Here is a 22,152-nt window from a genome sequence, read left to right on the forward strand (position 1 = left end):
TCGGGAATCATCTTCGTCGTCGTTCTCAGGGAAATTCAGTGCCTTGACTGCGAGGACGTGGCCGATAGCCCTAGAAGAATCTGTTGTAGTTAATCGCCGTGAAGGCTTCCGATCGTGCCTCAGAAGTTTTGTCATCTTATAGTTGATGTATTATTAAATGGTTGGTAGACCATTGAAAAACCGCAAGAATTACAATATTTACTTTATTTTAATTTTTATTATGATATCTGTTATTCTCATATAAAATGTGCGTACAAACAACTGTTTACACTATGTAGGATATTAATGCCAAACGCGTTTCGACCTCAAGACGTCATCATCAGTGGCAGAAAGAAAGTTATTCTCAGTTCTTCTCTGATGTCTTCAGCACCCTCTGTGACCTGCGACCTGGCTGAGGAACGTTAATAAATATTAAAATACTCGATGTCACCACTGTTACGCCTATTATAAGCCAATGCAGAAAATCGATTTTAGGCAATTAAAGGAACTCCGACTGACTGAGACTGGAGCACGTGCGTGGAAAACAAGTGACGAAGCAGTCTTGACTAGACCTGCGTTAACGATGACTGTTGCATACCCGTTATTGTCAGCCATGTTATATCAACTTATGATTTATGAACGTCATGGAGGAATAACCCTTTGAATAATGTTTTATCCTGACGATGTTCATTTGAGTTTTATGCCGTAGAGAATCGAAACGTGCTGTCTTCATCTTCAGCTCTTAAGTACTGATGCGAACAGCCATGGATTTGTAGAGGCATATTTAGATTCCTACGAGGTGCGATCGGAAAGTTTAAAGACTGTGTCAATAGAGGGCGAACCGGATGTAGTACGAGCTTCTGCCGCTAGGGGGTGCGGCCTACATTCATAGTGAATCAGTGTGCCAGCCGGCATCATCGAATTAACATTTGTTTCTTAGTTACGGGCGTTTTGGTAGTGCATTACACCGACCCTCCTGCGATTTCGGAATGGCGTGTGCATCAAATTTTGCCAAAGACTCGCCAAAACGGCTACGGAAACCTATGAAATGCTAAAGCAAGCATTTGGGGAGTCCGCAATGGGTCGTGAACAAACTTTTGTGTGGCATTCACGTTTTAAAAATGGCCGAACCTCTGTCGATGATGACGAGCGTTCTGGACGACCATCTTCGAGCACAACGCCCGAAAATGTTACGAAGATCGACGTCGTACCATCAACGACTTGTGCGACATTGTTGGGATAGGCTATGGGACCTGTCAGCTGATTCTAAAGGAAGAACTCCACATGCGACGCATCATGACAACGCGCCAGCGCACACCGCCCTCAAAGTTCGGCAGTTTTTGGCCTCAAACACCATGGCCGTCATCCCGCACCCTCCTTATTCGCCGTGTGACTTCTTCCTCTTCCCAAAGATGAAAATTCAGCTAAAGGGAAGGAGATTTGAGACGATAGAAGAGATTCAGGCAGAATCGCAGATGGTGCTTGACGGACTGATAAACAACGATTTCCAGAGATGCTTCCAGGATTGGCAGCGGCGCTGGGATCGTTGTGTTCACGCCCAGGGGAACTACTTCGAGGGTGATGGATGAATTTAATACCTGAGATAAGTGTACGGGTTTTTATAGGCGCAGTCTAGAAACTTTCCGATCGCACCTCGTATGTCTGTTTCTGGACCAGTCTCACTGCTGGCGCATAATAGAAATTATCACCAAAACCTAACCTTACCCTGCCTGATATAACTCGCTACTACATTTCTCGCTTCTCTGAGCCAGTCGTGAAGAATGTTTGACGTAACAAAATAAGGACAGACGTTCGTCGCGGAATGAAACGTCTTTACCTAAGATAAATTTGTCCTGCCCTCACAGCGATACTCATGTAAGCCTTGTCTGCTATCGACTCGACGCTGTAAATACGTAAAAAGACTTCGTTATTGATCCGCTCGATGTTTTTAGTTCAAAAGGCCATACTACTACGAGACTACGCATTTCATTAAAAGACAATCGATTCGACCACGAAGGCTGTAATTTGAAGTGGAAATGAATTCGGTAAAGCAGAATAAATAAAACTTAATAGGCTCTCATTTTGATGCTAGCAAGAAAATTTGTTTCGTTATCAAACCCCATGAGTGTTTTTATAATTAAATGACGTTCATTACTCATTTGAAATTGCAATTCAGCGTGTTCTTAAAAAGACACACCCCGCTTGTCGTGAGGTAAAAATGTGCTTCGTGTAATTTACCCTCAAATTACTTTCCTATGCCTTCATAACTACAGTTATTCATGGAACTTTTAAAGTGAGAGACTGTACAGATGAAAATAAGTTGGTAACAAACATAGACATTAATTGGTAAGTTAAGCCTTTAAATAGAAATGTTTGTACGAGGCGCGTCCTCAAAGTAAGTTTCCCACTCGTCCCACAGCTAGCAAACCTTATATTGAGCGAAGCGACTGTGCGTACGTGATAGAGCAATGACATAGCATGGCGCATGCACTAACGGTACTTCCCGCGTTCTCACAGTAGCATCGTTGCAGCTGTTGAAGATGGAGGTTCTTATTCCAGCTCCCGCCGACTGTGAAGTGCGGTCAGTGATAACGCTAGGCCGCACACGGCTCGACGGACAGCAAGTCTCCTGCAGGAGTTCAGCTGGGAGGTGTTTAATCATTCACCCTACAGCCCGGACCTCGCTCCCAGTGATTTCCATCTTTTCCTACACCTCAAGAAATTCCTGTCCGGTCAGCGTCAGCGTTTTGAGAATGACAGAGAGGCGGAGATGGATGTCACACAGTGGTTCCAATCCCAGGCGGCAGACTTCTACGACACAGGTATTCAAAAGTTGGTTCCACGGTATGACAGATGTCTCAATTCCGGTGGCGAATATGTTGAAAAATAGCTGGACACTTGCTGTATCTGTTGCAATAAATATTTCCATGAAATTGTGTTTTTTTTCTGTAAACGGCCCCAGGGAAACTTACTTTGAGGACCAGCCTCGTAATTGGATGAAGAAAACTGCATTAGGAAGTGAATTTATAGTTAATTAAAAACCCGATCACAATTAAAGTTTCGGATTATTGTCTTTCATTTGCTGACGACGTCAGAAGCCGATAAATAAAGTTTAATCTGAAGAATACATCTACAGAATCTTGATTAGAAATGTCTGTCTGTGTTTGTTGTATTGTACTGCCGTGTTTACACGTCAGATTATTGAGTTTTCTGGGTTAATATTGGAGTTCGGAGCCAGTGACTTGACAGCCCACGAGTTCGGAACATTACGCTTGTAATTTCCTTGATGCAAATACGACAGTTTACGTAGAGACGCATTCCCAATATTGGATAATGAAAACGCGGAGACATACTGAAAACCATGACACTTTGGTGCGCTTAAGATTTCCTCTTTAAGTTATCTGTTATGACATTTCCAATCTCTCATCCTGGCTGGAATAGTTTTTGCTATGCGATTTTTCAAGTTGTAAATGAAATGGACGCATATAAGGCCGATCATGTCTGTCCGTCTCTCTGTATAATTTAACTCGAGAACCGTTAGACGGATTTAGATGAAATGTGGTATGGACGTTATGCCATCGAGGACTACCCTATAATCGTACATTTTAATTTCTTGCAATCGATAATACCAACATGGCGAATAAATAAACTTCTGAGGTATATTTTTTGCTGGATTCGATCCTCTAGCCTCGTGCGTACAAGTCCATTGCACTGTCACAGAGCTAACGCGCCTTTTGACGAAACGGTATTGATTTGTATTACTTAAAGAAGACATTAAGACCACGTGATTTGTGTAGTTTCAATCTCGTGTTTTCTAAGATAATGGACGTAATCTTTAATTAATAATTCAGAAACACCAAACAACACACGTGTGTGTATTGTGGTACGCATTACTGCTTTTCGAGTACATTTTCGCCTCTGTGCTGGTTGTGCGGAGGTCAGGAGAACCTCTAAAATAGCCCTACACTGATTTCTTAGTCTGATTTTAAGCATATCTGCGCGAGCCTTCCTGAATGTGTGATCCACGAGAGTCTGGAAGATTTGAATAAAAGTTTTTTTGGATGTTTTTCATCGTCTAATAAACTAATGAAATTGAACGACGTTTCGGAGATGGAAGTCTATCTCCGTCTTCAGGTAACCTACTCTGTAGAGCCCAATCGATAGAGCTAATCCCTATCGAAAACATCCAAAAAAAAACTTTTTATTTAAAAACGCACCATTTGTCACAAACTTTTAGATTTGAGTCTGGAAGATGTTCGACTATCTGAGCAACTGTTAGCTTTTTCATATTCTGTAATGTACAAAGTAACAACTCCAATGATTACACGAACACGTGTACGAAAGAACTTAGACTTTTATCGTCTTTGTAGGTAAAAAATTATATTTTTTTTATTAATAAGTCGTCCTTTGAGCTTTTACTGTTCTCCCAGATTTTGACTACTGTTTTCCTGACAGCGACTATTTTATTCATGAGTTAACAAGGAAGGCAAGAAGTCATACTCCGTTACACCCTGTTAAAGTTAATCGCAAATCCAAGATGATTTTCATCTTGTCTTGGTACTTTCATTTCAGTTCGCATTTAGTTTGTCGGCCATTAATGTTGCTGTGCCTTAAAACAAACATAACCTAACCTAACCTAACCTAAACCTAAACCTAAGCTAAGCTAACATAACATAACCTAAACCTAACCTAAGCTAAGCTAACATAACCTAACCTGAACCTAACCTAACCTAAACCTAAGCTAAGCTAACCTAAACCTAACCTAAGCTAAGCTAACATAAACTAACCTGAACCTAACCTAACCTAAACCTAAGCTAAGCTAACCTAACCTAAACCTAACCTAAGCTAAGCTAACATAACCTAACCTGAACCTAACCTAACCTAAACCTAAGCTAAGCTAACATAACCTAACCTAACCTAACCTAAACCTAAGCTAAGCTAACCTAACCTAACCTAACCTAACCTAAACCTAAACCTAACCTAAACCTAACCTAACCTAACCTAACCTAAACCTAAGCTAAGCTAACATAACCTAACCTAACCTAAACCTAAGCTAAGCTAACATAACCTAACCTAACCTAACCTAAACCTAAGCTAAGCTAACCTAACCTAACCTAACCTAAGCTAAACCTAAACCTAACCTAAACCTAACCTAACCTAACCTAACCTAAACCTAAGCTAAGCTAACATAACCTAACCTAACCTAAACCTAAGCTAAGCTAACATAACCTAACCTAACCTAACCTAAATCTAAGCTAAGCTAACCTAACCTAACCTAACCTAACCTAAACCTAAACCTAACCTAAACCTAACCTAACCTAACCTAACCTGAACCTAACCTAACCTAAACCTAAGCTAAGCTAACCTAACCTAACCTAACCTAAGATGCCTCATCCGATATTGCAAGGTCTGTTACACTGCAGAGATAACTTGAACTTAAACTTGCACCTGAAACTTGATCGTTATGTAACGGAAGGAGCCGAGACAGTCCCTCCTTTGAGGATAATTTCGGCTAAATCCAAATTCATAAGTCAAGTGATCCATGTGTTCGCGGTGACAGCACTGTTTATGTAACAAAGTGTTTCAATCTTCTGATCTGTCGCTTTTGTGTTCCTTGTGAAATCTTTCACCTCCTTCCTGCCGTCATCCGGAGCGTCTTTTATGTTTGACAATAGCTTCAGACTTGACGCAAACTCGGGAGGTTATTATCGAAGTCTGCATACTGACTTCTGTGGAAATAATCAGATATGCTTCTCACTTCGTGCCAGGACACACGCCTTAATGATACAGTCAGAATATTCACAAGAATTAAATGTCAAAGCAGAGCTGGTTAAATACAGTTTACAAACTCACAACGTATTTCCTATGATTCATTTTAATATTATACCATCACGTCTCTGTGTGTACAAAAAGTGACAGCTTTACAAGTGAATGCCTACCCTAATTTATGTTTGTATGTGTGATATAAGTAGAGAATTGTGTATGAATATTGGAAGTTTTTCATAATCAATCATTATTTCTTCAAACACGGCCCATTAGAATCTTGCTCGTTTTTACCACAGTTCTGTGTTACGTCAGATGTTTATTGCTAAGTTTCTAATACTGCATACGTCATTAAAATTGAAAATCTTTTTATGTGAACCTTATAAAATAACTGGGGCGTGATGAATGTCACTGGACATTGCAATCATTATTTATGAAGTTGTTGGTCTGAACTTTTTCTGAAACTATTCTCATGTCTACAACCATGTATGTCTGTTCTTGTATGTCACACCCAAAGGAGTTTTATCTGATGGGGGCTGTAATTTAAAGAAACACTAGTATTTCCTTAATCCACTTAAATTGTCTTGTTTTAAACTACGCAAGATATTTATATAAATTACAAACGCAATTTGTGGGCAATATTAGAAGTATAAAAAAATAAATCTTTACCAAGTTATCAATTGTAGTTGGGCGTATGAAAATTATCTCTTCCAAAAATTCTTTCTAGATGCATCAGTTAACTTTATAGATGTTGATTATGAAGTAAAATTTCTGGGTTGTGTTTAGGAATGGGACATAATAGACCCTTATTTTTAAGCTGTCAAATCAAAATGACTTCGCATAGTATATACACTATATACATAAAACTGGATAAATTTATTAAAAAGTTATGTACGTAAACAGAAATACTAGTATTAAAGATAACATAAAATAATAGCTACGAAGTTTAGAGCGATCATCACGAAATCGAAAAGCAGTGGATATTAGCATTGTTCCATAAAGCCTAAAGTAAGTTTCAGTGGAATCAGAATCTTATAAGGCAGGTTTGTCTTGTTTAATAAAACCCCCTTTAATACAGTATAGTAAAGTTTGTACTCAAAATTGTATTAGCATGGACAAGGGATGTTTAAGCCGGTGTAATCCATGTTCCCAGCTGGACATTGGGCCTATTATACGAGGCTGCGTTATTGTCAGATAAGCCTACAGGAACGTGGCCAAGTTTGAAACCACAACTCAGTCGACTCTATGGCGCGCGTAATAATTTAATTTACAGGTTGAAATTCTCATGGCGAGTGAACTTCACCAGAAAGGTCGCCTTGTTCCATTCATTCACTTAGCGAAATGGTCATAGTGAAAACTATACAAATAGAAAGATGGTACAACCATTTAACTGAATGTAAGACTTCTACGTAAATATCTCTAAATCTCATTAATAAATCGTCTTGTGTCAGGATAACGAGGGTAAGATATATGTCCGCAAAAGTTTACTTACAAGAAAATATCTGATGTACTCACAAATAAGAGTTATTCATCTTCAATTAATACAAATATGATTGTACCGTTCATACATCTACTTAAGTGTTACGTAATAATTTTTGTTAAAATGTACGTAATATAATATATTGGCCCTAAAGCATTGATCACACTTCGATTCTGTACACCCCTTTTTCATGGCACAGAATATTTAATCTTGTTTCATTTTATTCATTTGTACCTAGATAATGTCTAGAGCAGTGGTATTCAACCTTTTTTGTTCGCGTACCCCCAGATATAATTTCTCTTCAACTTTGTACCCCCAAAGTTTTTGGTATATAATTCAAGTTATACATAGTATATAATCTACATCTAAAATAAATTAAATAAATTACATGCAAAATAATGTATTAAATCTGGCCCTGATTATTCAGTGCTTATCATAAAATAATATTTTTTTAAATTTCACGTACCCCCTAAGATGTCTTCGCGTACCCAAGGTTTAATACCACTGGTCTAGAGTATGTCATTGTTACATTCCAATATATTCTGTGGGCAGTTAGATACAAACCGAATCATGAGACCGGAATTAGGGAAATCCCCGAAGGCTCCACTGGACGGAAATTTCTGTGCTAATACAATTTGATGTATGCTTAGGTTACAAAAAATGTTGTATCTACTAACTAATTTTCCGACCATTAGATTAGTAATATAAGTAAAGAATTAATAGATTTGTAGCCAGCAGGAAGATTCTGTGACACGAGGGTCGCCAGTTTGATAAAATTTGGCGAGAAATATGAAATGTAATTGGTCTTCTTAATTCATTTTTCTACAGGCTCGTGTTTGGTCTTGTTTGTTTTCTATTTTTGTTCCAGATGACCGTTAATAGGGCCCCAACACAAACTTCGCGGTGGATGGGTCGTGCCTGCGTCAGTATTATCAAAAATCACTGAATGTTAACCAAGTTCAGTTGTAGGTACACTGATAATTCGGAAATCTAAAATTTAAGACAAAAACAGAGAATGTTTTATCAGTTGTTTGTGATGTGAGTAAAATTTGAAAATATCTGGGCTGTTGTGTTTACAAATGAGCATAGTCTAGTGTTAACATACTATTATTTCGGAGGTCCCACTTTTTTTAATGAAAATTAAATAATAATTAATCTATCAGCATAACAGCCAATCGCCCGAAGTCTGGAGAGGATAAATTCCCGAAACGTCGAGTGGATCATATATGTCATAGACGATGCATTGTCGAAATTCATTTGCATAATTCCGCATGTCTGAAGGAGTTGATTGGAATTTTTTTTTTGCTGTTGTAAAGGTCACAACTTTCCTTCGGTGCAAAGTTCAATTCAATTTCCTCAGTGAACTAAAATTCTTGTCTGCTGTTCTGGAAGTATCCAGTCTTTCATCATTCAAAATGGAACTTTTCTGCTTCTATCTGCTCTTAATTTTATTATAACAGCTGAGTTTTTATTAACCTTCTTTTCCTTTCAAGAATAAGATAAGAGCCCGTTCTTACTCAACCGTGGTACCAATCGACTTCGCTGCTACTTCCAGTAACATTACGACGAATCTGTCATATTCAGTTTCCTCCATCCGCCTTAATCTTACAGTTAATTTTGCATATGGATGGATGCCTTGTTCCTTATTTTAGTGATCCTCGGGACAGTAAAATTTATGGAGATTAATTGATTACTTACGGAAGAACTGATGTGACATTTACAGTGCGAATGTACGAACATATTCGGCAAGCATTGACAGTTTACGATACATCGACTTTGATGATATTTGCACTTCAAGGTCAGAATTATCGAACGGAATTGGAATATCTTTGACACTGACATATTCTTAAAGTACCTACTTCAAATCCTAGCCAGAGTAATGACTTGAATTTCCCGTTGTTTCCTACGCCCTTTCGCGAGTTTCTCGTGGTTAATTTTAGAACCACATCGCGAGAGCTGATCCCAGCATCTTCCACGTTAAAGTACGCAATTTCCGCCTCATAATTTCTATACTAAATTATTGTAAATATTTTACGCTGAGTTGTTAAAACTCTCGTTAAATCGATATGAATTACAGTCGATGGCCTAACAACTGTAGCACGAAAAATTGTCGGTTACTACAACATTTGTCTTTTGTTCGGAGTGTATCTCTTGTCATTATTTGATACGTGAGAATCACTTTCTAAATTTCTCATTTTGATTTGTTCTAGGGTCCGTGTTCAGCATTATGTCAACGAGAACACGTTTAAAGAGCGGTTGCAGATCTATTTCATCAAAAATCGGCGATCCAGTAAGTACTAAACTTTGAATTTTATTTTAATTGAACACTGGTTTCTTAATATTTTGCTACGTACGAACAGCCAGCACGCTGGTCCAGCCTCGACGAGACTTCCCAGTAACGAAGTGAGTTTAAATTGTCTGATATGATGACCACATGGCCTGTTTATGACTCGAATGAAATTTATATAATATTCATTTCTTCTTTTGCGAATAGGTATCGATTATCACTTGAAGCGAAGTTCATTTAGATTTTATTTACAAACTAATTTTTTCGCCTCAAAGAAGACATGTCTATTTTTCATTACAAAGATAGATATTTAATGATTTTTAAGGTCACAATGGCTATTTATTTTTATGAATCGCATGCATGCGTTCAGTTTATACATTCATAAATTAAATCTTCTTGCATGATATGTTTCAAACGTGGGCAGATGCTTTCTTTATGTAATGTTAAAAATATCCTGCAACACGTAGGCTATTTTGGAATTAATTTCCATTAAAACTCAAAAATATCTTTTATTTTTAGTTTATATTAAGTAACCAGTGACGTTCCTTGTATGCACCGAAATCTATATTATTTTTGACAAATAATTTTTAATTAACGTGAAGCATATACGAATAATTTGCTCAGCTGTGTTCTTACTTGCTTGGAGACGTGAACGAAACATGTGGTATTCGATTTATATTTACTGCGTAATGAGTAATTTGCTTATCAGATGTTTACTTCGGGTTACAGGTTCGAGGTCTGTGGCACTAAAGTGATGTAGATGTGTGGACATATAAGTTCGTGTTTTAAAAACTATAAAATCATTCTAATATTTATAGACTAACTCGCGTTCCAAAAAAAAAATTAACTACACTTCACATATCCGCGGCCATATATTATGAACGCTTAGAATATATAAACAATGTATGTAAATTTAAGACTTTGCTATTTTTAACGTCTAAACAATTCGTATGTATGATTTGAGGTTTTCACAGCGGTGAATATGAATATTTTTGTTTTCATACTTCATTTTATTCATCGTCCTGATGATGGAGGCATTATGACCTCTGAAACGATCGTAAACATCTACCATACTACACGGCGTAGGAACCCAGAAGACAGAAATATTCAAATTCGTATGTGTTAATCCTTGACAATTGGTTGCTATCGTAACTCAAAGTGACGTAATTTTGAAGATTTTGTAACTCTCTTCGCATTTTTTTTTTTAATATTTTCTCGGATACGATGATCTTGGCTTTCGAAGGAGTCCCCTTAGATGACGTCACCTCAATTGGTGTTTCGGTTCCACTAAATTTCAAATGCCAGAAAACGCTTACAGAATTGTGAACAAAGATTCGATAGTATTGTAAATGGCAGAACTAATTTTCAAATTAAATAACAAATTAATCATCATCACTTTTGTTACATACATAAAAAAACATACCGTGATTACAGTTGTGAAATTTACATAAATCAGAGATATTTTATTTCTACTCTTTGCACAAATTTTACGCGTCATTAATAAGAGTCATTTATAAAGGAAGTCTGTAACTTGAAAGTTTAATATCTTATTTATTTTTTTGTTATATGATCATGGTTTGTTGCGAAGTGCTACCGACTCAGTTTACGTTGCTATCTTACTCAGCATATTCTGGCTTGCTTTCTTAACCGGAAACATCATTAAGGAGAACATACGTCTAGACATGTTAGAGTGTTTTCGTCTCCACAAATTGAAGACACTGAAAATATAAACGAAAGTGCACTCACGTTTTTTAACACGACGGGACCCCATCCCATTTTTCCGATAAGTTTTCCCGTGCTTTTGGGTGTTGGATTTCCCAATCGATTGATTGCAAAGTTGTGGGCGAATAACTTGGCGTCCAAGAAGTCCACATCGTTGACCGATGGATTTTCTCATGTGGTGGTTTGTGAGAAACATTGCCTGCTCAGGGAAAATCCCTGATTTACGTCACCTGGCAGAGAAGTTTTCCGTCAATACCGCGGCACTCTCCCCTGACACGCCTCGTCGTACGTAAAACGAAATCCAATACCACTCGGATGTCTGTCTGAAAGCCTACGAGCCGTACTGACACGGTAGAGATGTCAGGAAACTTTGAGAATTTCTCCAGATATTTAAAAAAAGAAAAGTTACTTTTTGTTTCATATTTTACGATTTATTGAATTCTGAATCTACGGATTTCTTTTATATTGCCATGTAAATATAAGATTGTTAAAAATGTTACATATTTTAAAGCAGTCCTACCTTGAAAACCAGTTTTATTCAGTCCACAATCATATGTTAAGGGTATTTATTCCTAAATTATCATGTTTCTAATGCACCCCTACCTATTTAAAATTATAAACTTAATGTTGACACCGCTAAATTACGTAACTTTCCAAATTTCGTGTTTCATTTTCGTTACTGTCAGGAAGTCTTAGCGTTGGGGGGGGGGGGGGGGTTCCTCTCTTGTCACTCGGCAGACGTTTTCTCCTTCTCTCTGACCGTGTTAATTATAATTTATAATAGTCCCTTCACAATAATTTTACGTTCTGTAAGTGACTTCACAGTTACCTAAATCGAAGAGTAAACTCACGTGCCGTCTGTATCTCTCGGAATGCTGTGTCTCAAGCCTCCTTGTTTGCCTGCTTGTCTTCAAGACACTCCCGCTAAAATAGGAACAGATTGAGGTTAGGTTGGGCTGTAACCAGGAAGTACCACAAGACTTGGAAATCGGCTGGCTTCTTGAATCGAAAAATTTAAAGCGTGTGTGGTTACCACTGCCCTCGTCCGGTGTGTTTACAGACCTTCGTTACTTACAAGTTTATATTTTACCGCAGAGTCGAAGAATATACACTAATTGATGTTTATTTTAAGTCGTACAACACTTAATTTCGAAATTACTTCTGTCTACTTTATCGAACAAAATGTCGAATGGTTAGCATTTCTGTTTTTTGTTCGGATGTTCCCGAGATCAAATCTTGGCCCTGATACGGGCTCTTCTGAGTGAGGTCTCTCGTTGGTTAATCGAGGAAATTTTCGGGATTGTATCTAGAATTAGACCATAACTGCTTCCTTTCCAATTAATTAATTAATTTTCCTATCATCTCAGTTGTTTGGCTGCTTCGTTGAATAAATACACATCTCTTAATCACTTAATTGTCCTATAATATTTACTCTGTTGGTAGGACCGGTTATCCGTACTGAGGTTTTACGAGTTTTTCCTCAGTCCCTCCAGACAAATACCGGGATAGTACCGGTAACCTAAAGTAAGGCACGACCGATTAATTTCACATAATTTTCATTACTACGTAATATACTCCTTAATCTCACAACGACGGCGTCGTTAAACACGCCATAAATAAATTAACAAGTAGCTAATTAATTCAAACAGTACCATAATAGTTTGTTAGTTATGCAGGTAATTTATGACAGTAAATCGGAATTTTATGTCAGTCATATCATTCATTATGTTTTGTCCCTGTGGGTTGGTATCGGCCATCAATTTTTGAAAGGCATTTGCGAAATACGTGTACGAAATGAATGCATGTATACACGTGTTCATATGTTTATACAGAGAACAGAAACTGTATTACGTCATTCAGCCATGGAATAATAAGGGCTCTCGCTGATTAGATAATAAAACCATGTAAATAAATTTACAAATTACGACGCCATTTTTTTAAATTCTGGATGAGTGCGACGCCTCGTAATATCGCGGTTATTTCATGTACTAGAAAATGTACGCGAAATATTTGTAGAATATTTATTATTCACTTATATTTTAAAAATTTAAAGGTATTAATTTTTTTTACTCTCTTATAAATGAGGTAAACAATCAGACAAGGACCTCGAATTTGAAATTTTATTAAAATCAGCGGTTAGTGAATGAGATGACGCTACATAAGAATTTCTTTTGGTTGTTGAATCATCTCTCTAAGACCCCGAAGACTTACGGAAAAGGTTTATTGTGCATATAATATGTGTTTAATTTTTATGTATATTTTTCTCTCCGATAAATATTTAGCGGGTTACGCATTATTATTATTTAGTGTTCTGTCTGAGGACAGGTCCATATGAACAGGATCCTTCCATCCTTTCTCGGACTGGGACCTGTTCATATACGTTCTTGGCAGATGCTCCAGAAGTGGTTTGCCATTGCCTTCTTCTGTGTGTGAATGGAGTAATTGTTGGGATGCCACGGAGGAAAACTCCTTGTTGCCTAGACCACGGCCTTGCCCAACACAAGTTATAAATTCGGGCACCGCCGGGAATCGAACCCAAGACCCCAGGATTACAAGGCCAGCGTTCTAACCGCTAGGCTTTAAAATCTTCTTGTAAAGTGTCTGTTATTGTTGTTTAATTTTAATCCGTACAAGTTTCAGTTAAACTATAGACAGACAGACAGACACGAAAAAGCTTAGCTCATTTTTGCAAGTTTTCATTACGTACGTGTTAAAAATTATTTTAAGCTTGTTCGTGACATAACTTGGTGACGAGGTTGAGGGTAATGTCGATTTTTTTATTTTCGCTTAGAAATGCATCCTCGTGCTAATGGGTTCTAGGAACTCTGATATAGACAATGTTGACCAGACAAGCGAGCCCTACCTAATTTCCCCTGCATCTGGTGATAATTCACCCAAGTCGTGTACCGTCGATTCTGAGTACGCGAATGTTGACTTCAGTTCCTCAGTGCATGAAATGTGAGTATTTACTGCGTACTGCACGCATAACCTGTAAATTACTTCCCAGTGACGTGTCCGTTGCCCGAACTTTTCAAATTCCCTGTTAGCCAAACAGTAGTTCGTGATCCGAATCTGACCTGCGACACTAATGCAATTCATTCCCTGTCTGAAAAAAGTAGTTTATATATTATGATTATTATTAGCACGTGTAAACAGTGTTATGTCACCACATTTAAAGATTTTCTTGAAAAATTCCTATACTGAGTCAGGTTTATCGTGACTTTACTCAGTCCAACCAGGCAAATTCCGGGATAATAACTTAAATTAGGCCACGACCGCTTCCTTCTAAATCATTTCAATTTAATTATTTTTTTGTTCTAGAAGATTAAACTTTATACTGTCAACCTAATGATTAAAACGCCTACATCTCTTGAAAACACTTCTTCAGAATATATTCTATTAAACATTCTTCTTAAACTCGTATTAATTATGCTTGTTAAGCCTTTCTTTAATTTGTTCCATAAGATATTCGTCGTTGATAGTAAAGTGGTGCCTCTGTAGTTTTCACATTTATTTGAATTTTTTTATATAAGCTGATTACCCTGAGGACGAGGACGAAGATTGTTCTCGAAACATTGTTTTTTTCCAACTTTTAACCACCTGACACGGTTGGTAGCCCGAGAAGAATTTATTGTTCTTAAATTCTGCTCGTATTTTCTCATAACTAATATAGATATCCATACAATATTTTTATTTTCCGTCTATACACAAACTTAAAATAATGTTGTTTAAAATTACTTAAAATTATAACATTCTCAGTAGATACTGCATCATGTTACATTTTTTGTATTCGACGACATGTTTCGATGTGTATTACATCATCATCAGGTCTATCAATTTTAATATATTAAGATATAAAATAGATATCCATATTATTGCTCTGAAAATATTTTAAGCATGTTTCTTTCTTTTAATCAATTATCGATTTTATGTCTTCATTCCAGGTCCTAGTCCAATTATTATTATTATTATTATTCCTTGATCTGAATCTAAAATGTTCCTTTGCTCCTGTCAGAATCGCTACTTTCTTGTCTGGCTAATCGCCTTCTTATGTTAAGAGCTCTTCGTCTAATGTTTTCCATTTAATATCTAATACTTTCTATTAAACCAAATTTCATAAATGTTCAGAGTCTTATCTTTGATATGTGCAACTGTTTTAACCGTTTATTTACATTTAAATATGAATGATTTATTTTTAGTATCGTCACATTTATTTTGTATATATAAATATCCCACAATTGAGGTCGTAACGTATATTTATAAAACACCTGTCAATATAGGGACACTTGCACGGAACGTTCAAAAATAGCCCCTCGTAACACATAATAAATACGTCGGGTTACCCACGAAGTCCCCTTTCTGTATTCAGTGAATGGACTACGTCTGTAATTTGTCTCGTTGGTCGATATTCCAATACCTCGCAATGGTATTTGATCCTACTATGACTCTAATCAATTCATTCAAATGTCAGACATTCTTGAACTGTGTGACTGTTGAACTTTAACGCTGTATATAGAAACGGTGCGATTGTTCAGTAGTTTGATAAAAAAAAAAATACTATACTATTTCTTCAGTGCAAGGGTGTACAACTATGGCTTCCAAGGATAATCGATTTTCGACCTTACCGATGTACTGTTGTTATTAATAACTTTTTCAGTGTTTAGAAGTACTTTCTTACACATTATATGTGTAAAATATTGTGACAAATAAATAATCGAATAAATATAAATCGATATATTAATAAAAGTAAAGTTTTGTAAAATATCGTATTTTCAGTTGTCACATGTAATTTGACTTCATTTTCAAAAAACTAGTTATATAGAAATATTTTTAATCGCTTGTTCATTAACATTTTATAAATTCCTTCGCCATTTAAATTGTGCATTATCCTATCACCTTTTTAGTTATTGAATGGCATCTGTAGTTGATACAGCGTCGTTTAAATAAACAGTATAAATAAATATGAGCTACAAGTACGTAGCATCACGTGGTTCGTGTTTCATAATGTTTCCATAAATACTTATCTCTCGTATTTTCCTCCTTGAAAGTGGCAGCTGAATTTTCTTCCGAAACGTTGGTTAACACCAGTAATTCTACGCGGCTCTAATCCGAAAGAAAGTTTTGTTGGGAAATTAATTACTTTTTCTGTAGTATAAACAGTAAACTCAGTACTTTAATATTACTCAGTAAGACTTAGTACATTACTGAGGAACATAACTCATGTATCTTATTTTCAGGCAGTCTGCAGTTCGGTTTGATATTTTAAGCATGTCAAGTACTTCCAGGGAGTATGTTAAGCACTTTTCGTGACTTTTCTTTTGCAGTACGCATTAAAAATTTATATCGACAGTGTACCCTGAATATTATTGATTTATCGAACAAACATCCAAATTTGTTTAGATTCCTTCCTCGGCGTCCTTTCCTCCAAAATTCGAGGGAGTTATTATTTATTTTGGTTTACTGTAACGTAAAGAGGTTTTGTCTACACAAAGGCAGTACAACCGGATATAGATAAATGTAGTTAGTAATTCTTTTGGACTGGTAGCTTAAACCTCAAGGACGTAAGCACAGTGACTTGGAAATGGTTTGAATGCGTGGAGGACAATTCCTGTCTTCCTTATCGAACATTTTATTCACACACACGTGAAAAAACGTTGTGTCCCTAATTTAGACACTGCAAATCAAAAATTCATACTACTTTTCTCCTTAAGCAGTCATGTCAAAGTGGAGACGCTGAGACCGACGTTTCAGAGGTGCTTGTAACCCAGAAGACAGCCATCTTCGGTCTTATTGCAAGATTTCAGAGTTAGTGTTTCAAGGGTATGAAACGCGGACCTTCCAAATACGAAATATACACTATAAGCCTTCAATGTTCTGTGATGCCGCATTAGTAGCGTAGTCCATGTTTAGTTTTGACACGTATTAAATGGACATTTTAGCCAGGCCTCGACGTTTATTGAATAAATTGACTAACCCAAATGAGAACCTATTGTTTCCGGCGCATAATTGAAATTAAACAGATCATGTTATGAGATTTAGTGAGGACGTGAATTCTGAGTGCTGAATTTGATACAATTAAATTCAAACTGTCTACCCTGCAACGTCACCATTTCAGCAGACAATCTTTTCGTGTTTTGTCTGCATTGTGTATTCTCGTTTTTAATCAAAAAGATTTTATTTCCGGTAACACAACGTCTGTGGTCTCGGGTTCGATTCCCGGCGGTGCCCGAATTTATAACTTGTGTTGGGCAAGGCCGTGGACTAGGCAACACGGAGTTTTCCTCCGGGGGCTTCCCCGGTTTCAATTACTCCATTCACACACAGAAGAAGGCAATGGCAAACCACTTCTGGATCATCTGCCAAGAACGTATATGAACAGGTCCCAGTCCGAGAAAAGGATGGAAGGATCCTGTTCATATGGACCTGTCGTCAGACAGAACACTAAATAATAATAAGATGAGGTGGTCTACCGGTTAGAACGCTGGCCTTGTAATCCTGGGGTCTCGGGTTCGATTCCCGGCGGTGCCCGAATTTATAACTTGTGTTGGGCAAGGCCGTGGTCTAGGCAACACGGAGTTTTCCTCCGTGGCATCCCTACAATTACTCCATTCACACACAGAAGAAGGCAATGGCAAACCACTTCTGGATCATCTGCCAAGAACGTATATGAACAGGTCCCAGTCCGAGAAAAGGATGGAAGGATCCTGTTCATATGGACCTGTCGTCAGACAGAACACTAAATAAATATAAATAAATAAACGCAACGTACATTGCAGTGAACCGCGTGTGGCTAACAATATTGTCATCAATAGACGATTTATGGGACATTATATTCCATAAAGAATTGAAGTAATGGAAATGATACAAAAATTTTCGCGAGTGATTTCATTTCGAATCTATTCAGTTGCAGAAAAATGTTAACTCAGTTTATTTTAGACGAATTGCTATTTTATATGAATGTTTCTTCCACAAATGCAACGCAGGACTTTATGTTGATGAAATGCAACTCCTTCTTGCTGAATGTCACTTTTTTAGAGTTTGTAGTTAGGAGCAATGTCAAATCTCCCGAGAGATAAAAGTTTCCTGCGAGACCAACACTTCTGAGTCGAATGTACCATCGCGTAACTTACCTACATATCTTTGAGGTACGTAATTACTTCGTTCTACCATTCATCCAAGTTCTTATAGTTCGGGTGCCCTAGGGTTTCAAAGGCGAAGTTTTGAGGAACCGATTTATTCTGTCACAGAAAGTTGGCTCGAGATGTTTCAAGAAATTCATGTTGGCAATAAACACCTTTGAAAGACCCGTAAATTTCTACCAGGGTACACGGCGTAACATCCCAGAGGACAGACAACTTCAAATAAACAGATCTGTTACTTTAGTATGGCAGCATATTTTAACATAATTCCAGGCTAAAATTAAATTATTTTGTTATTCCGTCAAATTACAATGTATTTAAAATAAGATAATTAAAATAATTAAAATATCATTCTGTGTTCCATATCGAATAATCGATTTACAATTGGAACATGTTGTAACTGTTCCAATTGTAAATCGATTATTCGATATGGAACACAGAATGATATTTTAATCATTTTAAAATTATATTAAATTTAAAACACCTGATGATGGTTTAATAAAACCGAAACATGTTGTAACTGTTCCAATTGTAAATCGATTATTCGATATGGAACACAGAATGATATTTTAATTATTTTAAAATTATATTAAATTTAAAACACCTGATGATGGTTTAATAAAACCGAAACATGTTGTAACTGTTCCAATTGTAAATCGATTATTCGATATGGAACACAGAATGATATTTTAATTATTTTATTTTAAATACGTTGTGATTTGACGGAATAACCAAATAATTTAATTTTAATTTAATAAATTACAATATGACGCAACTACACTATCTTATAATTCCAGGCGAAACAATGAGCTCTGTAGCTATTAATTAATAAAAGGCGGATAATATTATGGGAGAATCTGAGTGTCTTGATGGGAGCGATAAACATAGGTGTGTACCAGGCAGGAACTAGCTGGGGATATATTAATTAAAGGGAGGAGTTTTGTAACTTTTAAAATGAGAAAACCTATGGCATTATAACACAATGTTAACCGCTACATTTTTACGAATAATTATTATGAAGACTATTCCATCTATGTACGAGGTCATAAAAGCAAAGAATTTAAATTAAGGAGGAGAACGTGATGTGTTGAATACGTGTGTTTAATTTTAAATCGAACATTTCGATAGAAAGAGCATCATTTTAATATATTTTAATATATTTTAAATATTAAATGTTAATTTTAAGAATATTATTTAATAAAATATTTTATTGTGATTAGACGGTTAAAATTAAACAATTAAATTATGAATGCAAAATGTAATAAATTTGAAAGAAATTAGCTACATTAATCTATTAAGTATTTGGTTATTGCACTCAAGTTTCCAACGAAGGGGGTGTATTTGGTGCTGTGTAACGACATTGCAGTTGAAATAAGGATCTTTGCATTGGACAAATGAAAGTCTTAAACAAAGGTTACAAAATCCTCCGAATTTCATTGAACGTGAGGACTCGTGTTCACAATTGAAACTTCTCTATTATGTATACATCGGGACTTCCGTGATCGATTGTTTGCCTTACGATATGATAGTCTTTCTAAACATTTTCTTTCTTATTCTAAATCCATCACAACTTACAATTCTTTATTATCCTAACACATATTTCTAAGTTAGTTATCATCTTCAACTGATACAATGTCATGAAATAACTTGCGAGCCATGTAAGGTCTGCGTTATTGATTATAAGCTGAAAACGCTATACTGAGGTCAGAGTTTTGCCAATGGCTTTTAGTAGAACACGTGTTTGTGGCGTGTACTCGGGCGTTGCGTGTTGAAAACGGTTTCCTGAGTCGATTCAATCCCATTACGACCACGACTATTGTCCTCCCACCCCTCTGCATCTGTCCGAGTAACCACTAATGCCACTTATTGTTCCACGTTATAAGTATCTGGCTATGATACGCCTGCGTGGTCGCTTACTTTCATAATTAACTGAGTAACTGTTATCAGAAACTTGTACTTTTGAAACCGCTGATACGAAAACATTGTCTCTGGACACAATCCTGAGTTATTTTAATCTCGTTGACATCTTCACAGCCTAGTTTCGTAAGATCAACTTCCTTCTCTGTCTCTGTCTGTCTGCCAAGCGACCACTTTTTAAAACTATCAGCTAACAAAACTTTATATTTATTTCTTGTTTCTTCGACAACTTACATTTTAAGCCCTATATAAGATAGTATAATTACGTCATATTGTGAATCAAATATTAAATTAATTATTCGGTTTTTGTCCGTCTAATCACAATTATATTTTTGAAATTTAAAATTTACAAATAAGATAATTAAAATATCATTTTATGTTCCACATCGAATAATCGATTTACATTTGGAACATTTTTTACAACATGTTTCGGTTTCATCGAACCATCTTCAGGTGTAAAATTATATCAATAAACTTAAAACTCAATTACAATGCTACACAACAGAAATTGTAATTGAGTTTTAAGTTTATTGATATAATTTTACACCTGAAGATGGTTCGATGAAACCGAAACATGTTGTAAAAAATGTTCCAAATGTAAATCGATTATTCGATGTGGAACATAAAATGATATTTTAATTATCTTATTTGTAAATTTTAAATATAATTGTGATTAGACGGACAAAAACCGAATAATTAATTTAAGCCCTATATAGTCTCTTTGTTTTAAGTATCCTTATATCAAACGTCCCGGTCCGGTATTTATCACTCGCGGGTGCAGATCACGACTCGAAGACTGTAATTGCATATCCTGACTGAGGTTTTAGGTTGATCTTCGCAGTTTCTCTATGCAAAATTCTGGGTTTGTACATTAAATTACGCACTAGTGGCTACCTACTACAGTCTTCCTGCCATTAAATCCTATGAAGGCTAATCCGGGCTTTTGGTATTGTCGATAAACTGTAAAACATATAAACTTGCTCAATTTTATCAGTCTAATCACAATAAAATATTATTATTAAATATTAAAATATTATTACAATTAACATTTAAATATTTAAAATATATATTAAAATGATGTTCTCTATCGAAATGTTCGATTTACATTAGAGCTTCACCTTTTACACTACAAGTTTCGGTTCTAAATGAACCATCTTCAGGTGTATAATCCATATAAATTCAAATGTAATATCCTAAATGCAATCCTTCGTCAGATATCCATCTGTTATTCTCTTCCAGACCTATTGTACTTTAATATCGCATTCAAGGTCGTTTCGTATAAGCAGTAAAATACTGATGTCTTTTTGTAACAGTTTGCGTTCTCAGTGGAAGAACATAGACCAATGCGATCCCATACAAATAAAATCAAGGCATCCTGAATGCTGACAGATTTGGACCTTTTTTCCTTCAAATTTTTTATCTATATTCAAATTCAAATGTTATTTGTAATGTACACGAATTTCGGCCTATAAAGCGATTCATCATGTTGTACACCTTTAAATACTGAACTAGGACACTATCTTATTTTCTTTGTTTATTTAACAACAGTTACTCAGGTGCTTATTTTAGGCTATGCTACATCGAATGAAACGATGGCTATGAATGAGATAGAGGTCGCGCGAGAAGTCGTGGCACCTAAATGCGCGGTGCGTAAGCCGAGAGAGGGGAGTTCAGTAGTAGTGGGGGTCGCACAGCCTCAGCTGCGGTGACGCACCGAACTAAACAAAGCTTGAGCTACAAACCAACCGAAGCTGACACCCCTCTAGAGCCTGTTTCGGACGAGTCCATCTAATACGACCAAAATCAGTCCTTTGCGCAGGTGCCATCATTTCTCGCGCGACCTCTACTGAGATCAATGAGCAATA

The 22,152-nt window shown here is 36.4% G+C and overlaps 1 protein-coding gene across 1 annotated transcript in view; it reads left to right on the plus strand.

Annotated features, from left to right (window-relative positions):
- The window catches only part of SLO2 (slowpoke 2), a 284,378-nt gene that overhangs the window by 212,547 nt on the left and 49,679 nt on the right, over window positions 1-22,152 (plus strand). Inside the window, exon 2 of the mRNA XM_087347471.1 lies at window positions 9,433-9,512. Coding sequence (XP_087203597.1) covers window positions 9,433-9,512 — 80 coding nt within the window. The remainder of the gene's footprint in view (window positions 1-9,432; window positions 9,513-22,152) is intronic.

This window comes from Zootermopsis nevadensis, unplaced genomic scaffold, assembly GCF_977971745.1.
Source record: "Zootermopsis nevadensis isolate Lab colony 2312 unplaced genomic scaffold, Znev_1.0 Znev_ptg000011l, whole genome shotgun sequence".
Taxonomy (NCBI): Eukaryota; Metazoa; Arthropoda; class Insecta; order Blattodea; family Termopsidae; genus Zootermopsis; species Zootermopsis nevadensis.